Source organism: Columba livia, chromosome 19, assembly GCF_036013475.1.
Source record: "Columba livia isolate bColLiv1 breed racing homer chromosome 19, bColLiv1.pat.W.v2, whole genome shotgun sequence".
NCBI lineage: Eukaryota > Metazoa > Chordata > Aves > Columbiformes > Columbidae > Columba > Columba livia.
The window spans coordinates 11417827-11429895 of NC_088620.1; the positions used below are offsets into that span (position 1 = coordinate 11417827).

Here is a 12069-nt window from a genome sequence, read left to right on the forward strand (position 1 = left end):
GAGCTCTTCGGCCACCTTGCAAAACAAGCAGCAGCATTAAATCAACCCGGTTCCTTATAACTGCTTGTGTGCACCTTTTTCAGTTTCAAGAATATAAATGCCTGAAACACTTTCAATCTTGTCCTTCTTGCTCTCAGTAATGATGAGAGGTGGGGCTTTATTTCCGTCCAGATGAATTGTCAAAATACGAGTAACACGTGCACTTTCATAACCAGGGGAGGGAATGTAGACTGAGGAGGCACCCGGCTGTCCGACTGTCGTGCGAGATCCTTGGCCCATAAACTCTGCAGTTGCATCCCCAGCAATCCTGGTGGAAGGTTGGTATTTAGAAAAGCCGATGCCATCAACAAAGAACTAGAATGCAAGTGCACGTTTAGTAACTTCAGCATCTTCCAGCTTAGACAGTGTTGCTGATCGGCTTAGAGACAGTTCCCATTGCTGGAGGGACCGTCTGGCCAGTGCTGCGATGCTTTGAGTTCTTCTGGGGATATTTCTAACTGTGGCGCCATTGCAAAGACAAATTCTTGCGCGTCAGCCCTGCACACAGCCAAAGCCTTTGCCAATCTGGGTGTGTTGGCGCTCGCCAGCCTGTATTGTTTTGGTTCTTGTGGCATCTTCCGAGTGCGATTCTTTTGGGGGTGTCTGTTTTTCTTGGTGAAGGTCTGTCTGTCCTGCTGCATTCTATTGCCAATTAATTTTACTTTTTTACATGTGTAGCTACCTGGACACTATTTAAATTGACTTTTTTTATGAAATGTAACCAGGGCTTATTTTTGAGTAGGGCTTGTGTTTCGAACATCCTCAACAATCTCAAAAAATCAGACCAGGGCTTCTTTTCGGTGTAGGTCTCATTTTCATGGAAAAAGGGTAGAGATGGCTACAGCTGTATACAACATAAAATAGATTCTGTATCAAGTGTTTGAACCCGAACCTTTTTCCTTACACTGTCTTCATAATTTTTAAGACAGTTTTGGTATTTTTCCGGGCAAAGGGTTTCAATGTCATGTTTTTGAATGAAATCAAAAGTCCCACATCCAACAACTTCTGCTTCTCCCACTTTCTCAGAGGCTCATGTCTGATGAAGTAATGATCTAATAAGCTCTAAGTGATCAACCTATCTAATAATTATCTTTATGCAAGAGCATTTTTTAAAATACACTTTATGAACCAGAGGAGGTGATTTTCATACTTCTCTCTCACGTCTTTGATGCTGCTCACACCAAACGAAGTGAAAGCTGCTGTCTGGTGGTTTAAGCTTTTGTGTGCTGCTGAATGATGACAAACACCAGCAGATACCCCATGTGTGCTGTGTGAAAACCGTGAAGCTTTTGGTTCTTGGCTGATCTGGAACAGGATCTCACTTTCACGCTGTAGAACTGTCAATAGCGGCTTCTCCAGTCAGAAATGAGTCACATTGCGTGTGCACATTTGCAGGCGGTGGTCGAGCTCCTCGAACACGGGGCTGACCCCAACCTGCCGTTGAGCAGAGCGGTGGGAAGTGCCCTGTGTGCGGCCGTGAGCACAGCGTACGAACAGCAGAGAACAGCAGCGCAGAGGATCGCCTTGGTGAGACTACTTCTGGGGCTTGATGGGGTTTTTTAAGCTTCAGGAAAACAGTGATTTTTGTCAGTGCACTGAATCCCAGTTCTCTTTAATGAGTAAGCCGATTTTTTTCCTAGAACAATGAATTTGTGTCTGTTCCTAATGCTGTTTGTTTCTGTCCTGAGGAGCAGAGGTTTTGTATGGAAATTCATTTTAATGTTTGAGTAAAGAGGATGATAACCTCCGTGTCTAGAAGAAGAAAAACTACATTAAAGTCAGATGGAATGTTTGTAGTGCCCACAACCCCGTCAAATCTGACTGTCGCTTTGTTTAAAAACTCAATCAGCATCCATGTGAAGAGAAACACTCTGTGTTTGGTTGTTGCTGTGGAGTGGTCGATGACAATGCACTTTCTCCTCTCTTGTGAGGCCAGTAGCCGTGTTTGGCCCGTGCAATCCGGTTTCTGTCCTCAGCCCGGGCTGATCTCGGGGGTCAGGACGCTGCAGCTGAGGCTCTGGCGTGGAGCCGGTTCCCCCGCTGGGTTCTGTTCTCCCCCTTCCTCACTAGTTGTCGCGGCTTCATTTGTCACTGCAGGATTGGGAGATGTCTCGAAACAAAAAACAACTGCCTGCAAGAAGGTTTTACCTAAAAAAGAGATATGACAATTTGTCAACAGCCGTAAAGGGACAAAGAAACGTGTGGTTCAGTGCGCAGAACAGTCTCACAAATAGAGATGAGGCTCTGATGCCCGGTCCTGTCTCTTTAGCTCTGGTGTGATCACAGTTTTTTTGGGAAGGTTTTCTTTTTACTTGGATGTACAATGATTTGCTTTCTGCAGGTTGATAAACTGCTTGAAGCTGGCGCCAATATCCTTGCACCGGTTCCTCTTCGGGAAGGACAGACCAAAGCTGTGGGAACAGCTGTTGACTATGCCTATTTTAAATATTATCAGGTATGACTTCAGCAAGTACTGTGCATTCGCATCCATTCAAATACATGGCCTGTTGTGTCCTGATTAATTGTCTAAAGCCTTCTGCAGAGGCTTTCATGGAAATTTGCTTTTTCCCTTCATTTGTTGTGAGACTTGGTTCAGCACCAGGAGCAGCGTTAATCACTTAAGTCTGAACACCTCTAGCAGTTTTGCCTGTGAAGACAATCCTTCCTGTCACACATTATAGAAAGATTCCATCCGTCATTGGATTGGAAAGAGTTAACCGTAATCTCAAACCCAGGCATTAAAACCAAAAGTCACGTGTGTTTCTGTGAGGCTGTAATCAAATCAGGTGAAGTTATTATGGCTTGTGTGGTATGTTGTAAGCGATGACAGGACATTATTGATCAAACTTGAAAATAATGGATTTTCTAAATAAAATATATATTTAAGTAAACATGTATAAAAATATTAATTATATAATATATGCTATACATTGTACATAAAATAACTAATATATATATATTTACTAAATAAATAAATGGACTTACTAAAGTCGTCCTTAATCACTTGTTAATGCCTTAGAAAAAGAATCTTACTATGAAGTATAACTAATAAATTTCTATTTTTTTTTCTGGATATGTTAGTTTAAAAAACGTTTTAAAGGCCTGGGATTGTGTGACACTTCTAATCAGAACTAACATAAGGTCGTTTTTAATAGCTGGCTTATTAACAAGAAGGCTTACATGGTAAGCAGATCGCTTACCTCTGGAGTACGAACAGTTGTTCTGAAAAGGACAAAAGTAGCGGTGCACCCTGTTCATGGAGCGGCCTGGCGAGAGCTGAGGGGGGTTTGCATCTCACACCGATCTTCTGCGTAGACATTAAATTGCAATTTCTTTGCTTGCAACCACAGCTGATCGTCAAACAGGAAAATAATTAAATTAAGCTATTTATAGCTGTAATCACAGCTCAGACTTGACCACCATACTTACCTTCCTGCCTTGCTCCGGACTCTTTGTTGTGCTCTCCTTCCTGGCACTTGCTACAGGGTAGTGGTTTGGGCATTGAGGGCCAGAGCCTGCACAATCCATGCCCTCTGGCTGCTCATTCCAATAAATTCTGTGGTGCTTCCTGAGGTGCTGGGGAGGAGCTCTGCACAACGAGGGCAGCATCCCCAGGAGACTTTCAAGGCCAGGCTGGGCGGGGCTCTGAGCAACCCGATCTAGTTGAGATGTCCCTGCCCATTGCAGGGGTTGGACTAGATGACCTTTAAAGGTCTCTTCCAACCCAAAATGTTCTATAGTTCCCCCTTGAACAAACACTTGAAAAGTGTTTAGTTGTTGACCACTCAACAAACTGATAAATGGAACAACTTGAATGTCGGACGTGGACACGTCCTGTGCCCAGTGTCACTGACTGAGCTCCACGCCAGGACCCAGCAGGGATGATGCTGTGCTTTTAGAACAGCTTGGCTTTAACTCGGAAGTACTTGTGTGTTAGTGCCCCCATGCACCGGGGGATTAACTCCTGGCATGTTGCAGGATACGAGAATTGCTCACACACCGTACCACGTACTGTCAGCATCTGAGCAGGAGGTTCTTCAAACACGCCGATCGCTGCTGGAACACATTACAGTGAAGCTCCGTGAGTGTGTCATCCTGAAAGAGAAAGAGTGGGATCAAGAAAAGTTGAGAAGATCCAAGAAATGTGAGTTCAAGTTTCAGAATAGCTCGAGATTAAGTGTACCATCACCTGCTGTGAAGGGGCATTTATTGTTGTCATTCCAGTGTTACTGTCTGAAAAGGTTACTCCTGATAAAATCGGCTCCTACATATGTGGTAGGGGATGCAGAGGTTCTGCAGACATTAACAAGACATTGTGAAGAAAATCTGAGATCAGTGCCTGTCAGCTGCTTCCTGGTAAATCCTTGCGCAAGATCCATTACCATGTGTTAAACAGCGATTGAGGAGCTCGCTCCTCTTTCTTTACATCTTTGTGTTGGGTGTGGGTAGCAGGACATCTATCAGGACTGTGGCCATCTAGTGTATTTTAATTCCTTATGGCAACTTACTCCCATTGTATAATATCAATGCTCTTCTGCTATTAGAGTAGCAACAATGAATACACAAATTAAGATGATTTGAGTTACATTCTCAGTGGCGTTCAAATCTGTGATGGAATCAGGCTCAGCGTCCAAGCTCCCGAATACCAGACTTTGGGGCAGAAGGTGTTTCACTTGGGAAGTGAACCCTGAATATAAGATCGTTACCCTTGCAGTTTGACATCACCAGTGACTCTGCGGCTTGGCAGGAGCAGGAAGTAAATTGTCTGTATAATTCCTTTCTCTTGGCTGTGATGTAGCAACTTGTCTCCTTTTTCCTTGGCTTCTGAAGCTTGTTGGTGGAAGACGCATTTTATTCTGTAGATTCAAATGTTACACGGTGGACAGAGCCAAGCAGACTTTTAATGAAGGAGGAGAATACTGATTTTTGTTTTCCCTCTGCCCTCTCGTGCTGGTGTAGTGGATTCAGCTGTTCACACACGTGTTTCAAAGAAGAAAGGAGGCAGCCTTTGTGTGGAAGAAGTGAGGTAGGGCAAAGATACTGCACCATGCATTGTCTGTTCTTAGTCAAAAATACTATGCCCTGTTGTTTTTTTGTTTTTTTCTTTTTCCTCATTGTAACTATTGTCACTGTGCCTTTGTCTCCTTTCTCATTTTCCTCTCTCATCTATGCAGACTCACCAGCTGCAGTTTGCTTCTTTCTCTGCTCTGATCACATCGCTCCTTTCCAGCTCCGCACTTTGCCGTGAGAGCCTGCACAATATTCAGTCTTCCTGTGGGACGCAGTGTGTCCTTGTGCTTTAAACCAATTAATGACATCAGTAGCTTTGAGTAGCGTGCAAATGATGAGAAATAGACCCACACAAATTTTGTGGCTTACAATTCTCCAGAAACTGCAGGAACAACTTGTACAATTTGGGTGTAATTTTGAGGTAGCATTTTTGCTGAATTGAGATGGATCAATAATAGCATAAGATGCAGAAATAGCCAGAAGAACAGAAAGTGAACTAAAATAAAACCTGAAAGGTTAAAGTCACGCACAAAGATTTTACAAATAGATCTCAGGGATGACGCACAGAGACTGATGAAACCTTGGTGAAACTTGCCAGCTATTGGGAAAGGATTTGTAAATGCTTTTTAAAAGGCTGTAAATGCACAGCCCAGCTTGCACTTCACTCTGACATTGAGTTTCCCAGACCTGCTGGACACGTCAGCCCAAGCACTGGGTTTGACGTTCCAGCTTTGGAATAACTGTTGCAGTGCAGTGGTCTGTGGGTGTCCCTGTTTGTCTCTGCAGGATTCCAGGGGGTTCTGTGAGGGCTTTTTTAGGTTCACCAGCATGGCTTTGTTGTCTCTGGCCGTATGTAGTCTGGTCTGCCTCTCAGTTTGAAAGGGCCACGTCCAGACCCAGCGTCAGGAGCGCACTGAAGCACGGCGAGCGTCGCTGCTCGGTGTCAGCGCGGGGCTGTTGGTTTGGCTGTGTTCCTCACTAGGACACTTGGCTTTTCCGGGGCTGTTTCTGGGGCTGGTTTAGCAGCGGGTGTGCAGCCCGTTCCTCACGGACTCCTGTGCTAAACTACAGCATCCTGTTTCTTTATTGTTGAATATTATTTATATATTGTAACCATTTTGATTTAGTTTTACCGTGATCTGCAAACATGCTTGAGGAAAACCCTAAACAAACAGTAATGTGCTTTCATTTTACAACCACCTTTGCTCTAGACTACCATTCTTCAAGTACTGCTACCAGTGTGGCCGCTCGGTCGGTGTTCAGCTGTTGCCGTGCACGCGTTGTCACGAAGTCTTCACCTGCAGTGAGACCTGCAGAAGGAACGCCTGGAGCCAGCGGCACAGGCAGGAGTGCTCGGGGTCGCTGGGTAAGTCCCGTGTGGTTCCTGTGTGGGTGCAGTGGTCCGTGTGTGTGCACTGACCTGATGTGTCTTCCGTGTAACAGACCAGTAAAAGGTGTTTTATGGAGGAATATAAATGAAAAAGTTGAGTTCATTCACTGGAATAGCTGTGTTTTTTGTAAACCCACCAGCTTTAGGAGAGATGCTACTGTGTCGTTACTCTCAGTTTCAAGGGAGAAGAATCTCTGGGGTGAATACAGGTCAAAGGAAACACGCCTAGTTACCATCGACATCAATAGATGACATTGCAGGGCGAAGGATCACAAGAGATCGCAGAAGCTAGGCAGAGTGGAGTTTTCTGTACAAACTCCTTAATCATCTCTGTGTGTATATTAGAAGATAAACCAATGAGATTTCTGACTTTTATGCATTAAATTGTTGATAACACACTACTGTGATTCTTGGAAACCACACTTGTGCTGCTAAAAATGAAGCCACATTACACACACAACACACTACATAGCAGAAGACTAGTGTGGTAGAAATTATACAGTTTTAATTCTATAACAGATTGAATGAGAAATCTGTCCCATGTGGAGAGGGGTGCAGAACTGCTGAAAAGCACAGGCTGCCTGGAGCTTTTAAATTGGAATACATGTAAAACCTTGTGTGTTGGGGACAGTGAGGTCTCTCCCACTGGAGACAAGTTATATCAAGCATACGTGCTGACCGGTAGGGGCTCTGAATAGAATCACGCTACTTAGAATAGAATAGAATAGAATAGAATAGAATAGAATAGAATAGAATAGAATAGAATAGAATAGAATAGAATACAACACAATACAATACAATACAATACAATACAATAGGACTAGAAATAAAACTACAAGGACAAATGGTTGGTAATATGGCAGCTGTACACTGGAAGACTTAAACATGCAAAAATTACATTCATTCAGAATGCAGCATTTTACTATCTTGTCTTTAAAAAGACAGGGTAGGGATGCAGGTGGGTTATACTAGGATGCTAATTAGTAATTACTTAAGTCACTGCTTATTTTGGTAGCAATTCCTTTCCTGTATGGCAAACGCCAAATTTCATTCAATTCAGATTCAGTGAATTAAATTCAGAACAAGTGTGAATGTCTTTCTGTAGACACATTTTTTCTCAGCAATGAAGACATTTCTTTTTAAGTAGTGTCTTCTTTTCCAGTTAATTTTGAGGTAGAAAGGTGCTTTGGTGGTTTTTGTTGTAGCTTGGTTGGTTCGTTTTGTCTTTTCTCTGCCATGTTTATTGTTAATTTAAAAGGACCCGAAAACCCCTGACTCAGACCAGCTGGAGCAACTCGGTCTGTTGCTCTGGGAGCCTCTGGTGCCCTCTGCCCTGTTTCCTCATTCCTGTGCTTTTCACTCTATGGAAATGCAATTAACATTTATTTCATAGCTTATGAGCAAAACTCTCCATGTTTGAGCCCTGGTGGGATTAATAAATTCTCAGACATGTTTACTAGAAGAAACAAGTGTCATTTGCACTCCCGTGCGTGGTCATTGTTCGTTAGGAGGTTCATAGTTGAGCCATAACTACCTGAGAGTCGTGTCTGGTGAGGTTGTATTTGATAAACTGTGTCAAAATGGGAACTTTCTCAAGTCTTGTACCGGCTTCCAGTTCATTATTCCAGAGAAAGCAAAGGTCACCCACAGAAATATGGGCAGGTTTGTTGTTCCTTTTATTTTATTTTGTTTTCCAGAGAAGCGTACAAGTCAAGCAGCTCCGGACGCGAGCAGGGCAGGATTGAAAAAGAATGTCACTGGCAAAAAGGGGGAAAAGGGAAGAGAAGGAAAAGAGGACAGAAGAGGTGGAACAAAGAGTAAAGCTGGTACTGGAGGAAGAGAGCGGCACAGGAAGAACAACTGACTTGTTTCATGTTGCTCCTGCTGTTGTGAGGACAGGTTTTAATACCGCTGCACTTTGTGTGTTGTACTCCACTTCTACTGAAGTTAAGTGATCTGATGTGTTTTGAGAAACTAAACCCAAAGCATCTCCCTAAGATACCATGTGGCTCGAGGATGAAAATGCCATCAAAAAGCAGTGTGTGCTACGTATTTAAGTAAATGTCTTCAGTTAGAAGTACAGTGAACCTCAGATTGATTTTAATTGTATAATGCTACATATATGTTTTAAAAAGCAATATTGCCCATTATTAAACTTCATTACGACTATTCCCTCCTGTGGGAAACACAGGGCCTGTTTGGCAACTGGACTTGCTCTCTAGGGAGTTATTTTGCTTCATGGGGGGCTCAGATCTGGGATCCTGGGGAGAGTTTGCTGAGGACTGTTCAACCCTTAGACTGTTACCCCTTGATTTAGCCCACATGGGCACTGACAATCCTGCCAGGAAAGTCTCCGAGCATATAAAATGTGACCATGTGGCTCTGGGGGTGAGAGTCAAGGTCAAGGGGGCCCAGATGGTTTTCTCCTTGATCCAAGTGGAAAGGCTTAAGGAAGAGTGGCTGGGTCTTGAAGTTCAGCACCTTGTTGTGCAGCTGTGTCACTGACCATGGTTTGACTTTAAAACCGCAGGACCACACAGGGGGTCAAGGACCGGTGGGGAGGGGTGGAATCCATCTGACAAAGTCACCAGCTGGCCAGCTTGAGGAGACTAAGAATAATAGGAGGGAAATGATGGCCCACATTCACGTGAGAAAGTGGTGGACTGGCCTGGTAAGCAAAGGTGTAGATTGATGCGGTTGAGAGTCCTCCAGGTGAACAGAGCGAGCGGAATGGGGCCCACCTGTCAGCGACGTGCTGAGAGGACACCGGGGGTAGCTCGTCTTGAGAAACCAGCGCGACTGTTACACCCCGTGGAACCCCCGCCCACAGCAAAAGCCACACGCTCCCCCAGCGGGACGGGGCAGGATCGGGAAACTAAAGGCAACCTGGGCTGAGGTAAGAACAGTTCAATGGAACAGCGGAAAAAGAAACAAAGCAAACCAAACCAAACCCACCAAACAAAAAACCCCACCACAGTAACAACAACAATGATGAAAGAATAGACAAAGCAATGGATATACAGCACAACCTCTTGAAGAGAAGCTGCCAAATTCATGTATACTATGATTAAAAAACGTACCCATCATTAACCAATTGATACGAGATCAATGCTTTCTGACCACCTGCAAAACGAGGGGATATTTTTCAAGTTTTAGATCCTTCTGCAAGACAAGAGGGAGACAGAAGATTAAGTGACACCTTGTTTAGAAGCAGAGTGCTTAGTTTGTATTTAACTAATAATTAATGGACGTATTTTAAGAAAAAACAACTATAACTAACATCATCAATTATTTCTTAGTATAGATGTATGTCAAATTTTTCAAAAATTGTAATGCATATGTAATAATTATGTGAATATAAGCAATACAAGAGCATCCAGTCGCTGGAGCACTGATGGAGGATGATCCCCAGCGCTGACAAAATAAAGAACGCTGCTTCACAGTGTAACTGACTCTGCTGTTCAGTCTATTTCTTCGTTTTGCTCTCCCCACGTGGCGATCCTGCCGCTGCCTCCTCCAGAGCTGCAGGTGGATTCCTGCCTGCGGCCTGTGCTGGAACCAGCACCAAACCACACGGGCCAGAGAGGAGCGAGAGCGTCTGGACTCCCCTGCTCCGAGAGAGCCCCCCCGGGCAGCCCCAGCACCGGCACGACCCACGACCCACTCAGGTACCGAACGGCCCTCGGCTAGTTCTGGGGCTGCTGTTGCGGCTGCGTCACCCCAAGGTGCTTGTGGAAATGAACCCTCTCGGGTGACCCAGCAGAATTCTGAACAGCCAGATCCTCGTTTTTGAGTCACAACCGTCATGTTTAGGGCACAACACTACTCAATTTTTATTGTCCTCTAAATTTTTGCATTGCACGTACCGTATTTTACCTGTATGTTCGGCACATTTTTAGAGTGCACGTCCCATTTTCACCTGTATATTCACCACATTTTTATCAGTGCATGTACCGTATTTTACCTGTATATTCACCACATTTTTAGTGGTGCACGTCCCATATTTTACCTGTATATTCACAACATTTTTAGCAGTGCATTTACCGTATTTTACTTCTGTAGTCAACAGATTTTTTGTGGTGCAGCTAGCGTATTTTACCTGTGTATTCTTAAAGGCACAAAACCCTATTTAAGGGTCCCAGAGCCTCAGTTTTGAGCCTAAATAGTCACTTTCAGAGTCCAATTTTTAATTGACACTTAGATGGCCGAGGGTTGACATTTTAAATACCACATAAAAGAGGCAAGTGGACGCCCTGCCCCTCCCAGCCTGGGTGGTGGGTCACAGGAGGCCCTTTGTGACCCGCTCTGTGACACCACACGGTGCCATATACAGCCGGCGTGGCCGCGGCCCTGCACTGTCTGACAAGACAGCGACGGGACAGGACAGGAGCGCGGAGCTGGCGAGGAGACCCCGAGCACAGCCCACGACTTTCGCTGCCAGCCCCGGCACTTCAAAGCACAGAGGCCTTTCCCTGAAGTTCCCCCTTGCCCCACAGCACAGAGGCCTTTCCCTTGAGTTCCCGTCCTTCCCCCCCACTTCCCTCCATTTCCAGTTTCACACAATGGCAGAGAGGACCCCCCCCAACACCCCCAGGGTGGCCTGGGAAGAGGTGGAGGCTTCCCAGGAGAGCAGCTCTCTGCTGGATCCCTGCGAGGCCACCATGGTCCAGCCGATGCAGACCGGTGAGTGCGGGGCCGCCTCGGGGCTGGGCAAGGGTCCGGGCCAGTGAGCGCGACCAGCTCGATGCCGGGATCACGTTTCCTTGGCACAGCGCAGCCCTGCAGGTGGGGGACACGGCGCTGCTTGAACACCAGGGCTGCCCAGAGCAGCTGGGAGCCGGCCCCAGCACCGCCGCCCTCCTCAGCCGTGCTGAGCTTCAAGCTCTTTTCATGCTTGGGGAAGCTTGTTGGCAAAGGTGCCGTGTCTGACTGACTCTTCTGTGTTTCCCCTCTGTGTAGATGAGACACTGCCAGAGGAGAAACCAGAGCTCCAACCCGAATGGGACGCTGCCAGCACCTGGTCGATTTCTTCACTGGACAGCAGCAACATGGCCAGGGTAACGAGCTCCCGCCCTTTAGGGACTCTTGTCTGTCATGGTCAGGAGACGTGTGCGAGCAAAGGGACCCAGAATCAGTGTGGCTGGCGTGGCCTCACCGTCCCTGGTGAGGGGGTTCCTGCTCTCCCCAAGTAGGGAGTGCGCGAGGGTGGCACTGCAGTGTCCCAGCAGCCGCTCCAGCCGTCCTGGACACCAGGGAGCCCTGGTTCCCTGCAGGGCAAACACATGATGCCCCTGCTCCCAACCCTCCTCCCTCCACCTGGGGAGCCTCTGCTCTAGTCCTCCCCCCTGCAGTGACGGCACACCCCGTTTCCAGCTTCCCTGCAGGCACTGCTGACAGCACTGCCGGGCATCTCTGGCCAGAGCTGCTCGTGCTGCTCAGCCAAGCAGCACCAGCACGACGTGTCTTCCCTCCCTTGCTTCCTCCTGTAGGTGTTTGCAGAAAACCACCAGCCTGCTCAGATGACAGACATCCTCATGGTGGCCATTGAGGCCTTGACAGCACAGGACATCTGTGACAGGCAGATGGGCAGCAGGGTCCTGGACAGGGCCATGGGAGACCCGGCCTCCTGG

The 12069-nt window shown here is 46.3% G+C and overlaps 1 protein-coding gene across 1 annotated transcript; it reads left to right on the forward strand.

The window, feature by feature from the left end:
• The first annotated feature begins 1331 nt into the window (after nt 1–1331).
• Nucleotides 1332–9563, forward strand: LOC135575867 (ankyrin repeat and MYND domain-containing protein 1-like). Its single transcript, XM_065036252.1, has 6 exons — nt 1332–1566; nt 2381–2494; nt 4018–4183; nt 4999–5065; nt 6261–6415; nt 8137–9563. The coding sequence occupies exons 1-6, from the start codon at nt 1405–1407 to the stop codon at nt 8301–8303; spliced, it is 831 nt and encodes a 276-aa protein (XP_064892324.1). The 5' UTR covers nt 1332–1404; the 3' UTR covers nt 8304–9563.
• The last annotated feature ends 2506 nt before the right edge of the window (nt 9564–12069 follow it).

Bases quoted from the DNA above. Each gene is read 5' to 3' on its own strand.
- LOC135575867 (XM_065036252.1), top strand. From the start codon at position 1,405: ATGAGTCACATTGCGTGTGCACATTTGCAGGCGGTGGTCGAGCTCCTC. The intron at 1,567-2,380 runs GTGAGACTACTT...TGCTTTCTGCAG, and splicing joins CAGCGCAGAGGATCGCCTTG to GTTGATAAACTGCTTGAAGC. The intron at 5,066-6,260 runs GTAGGGCAAAGA...CCTTTGCTCTAG, and splicing joins CTTTGTGTGGAAGAAGTGAG to ACTACCATTCTTCAAGTACT.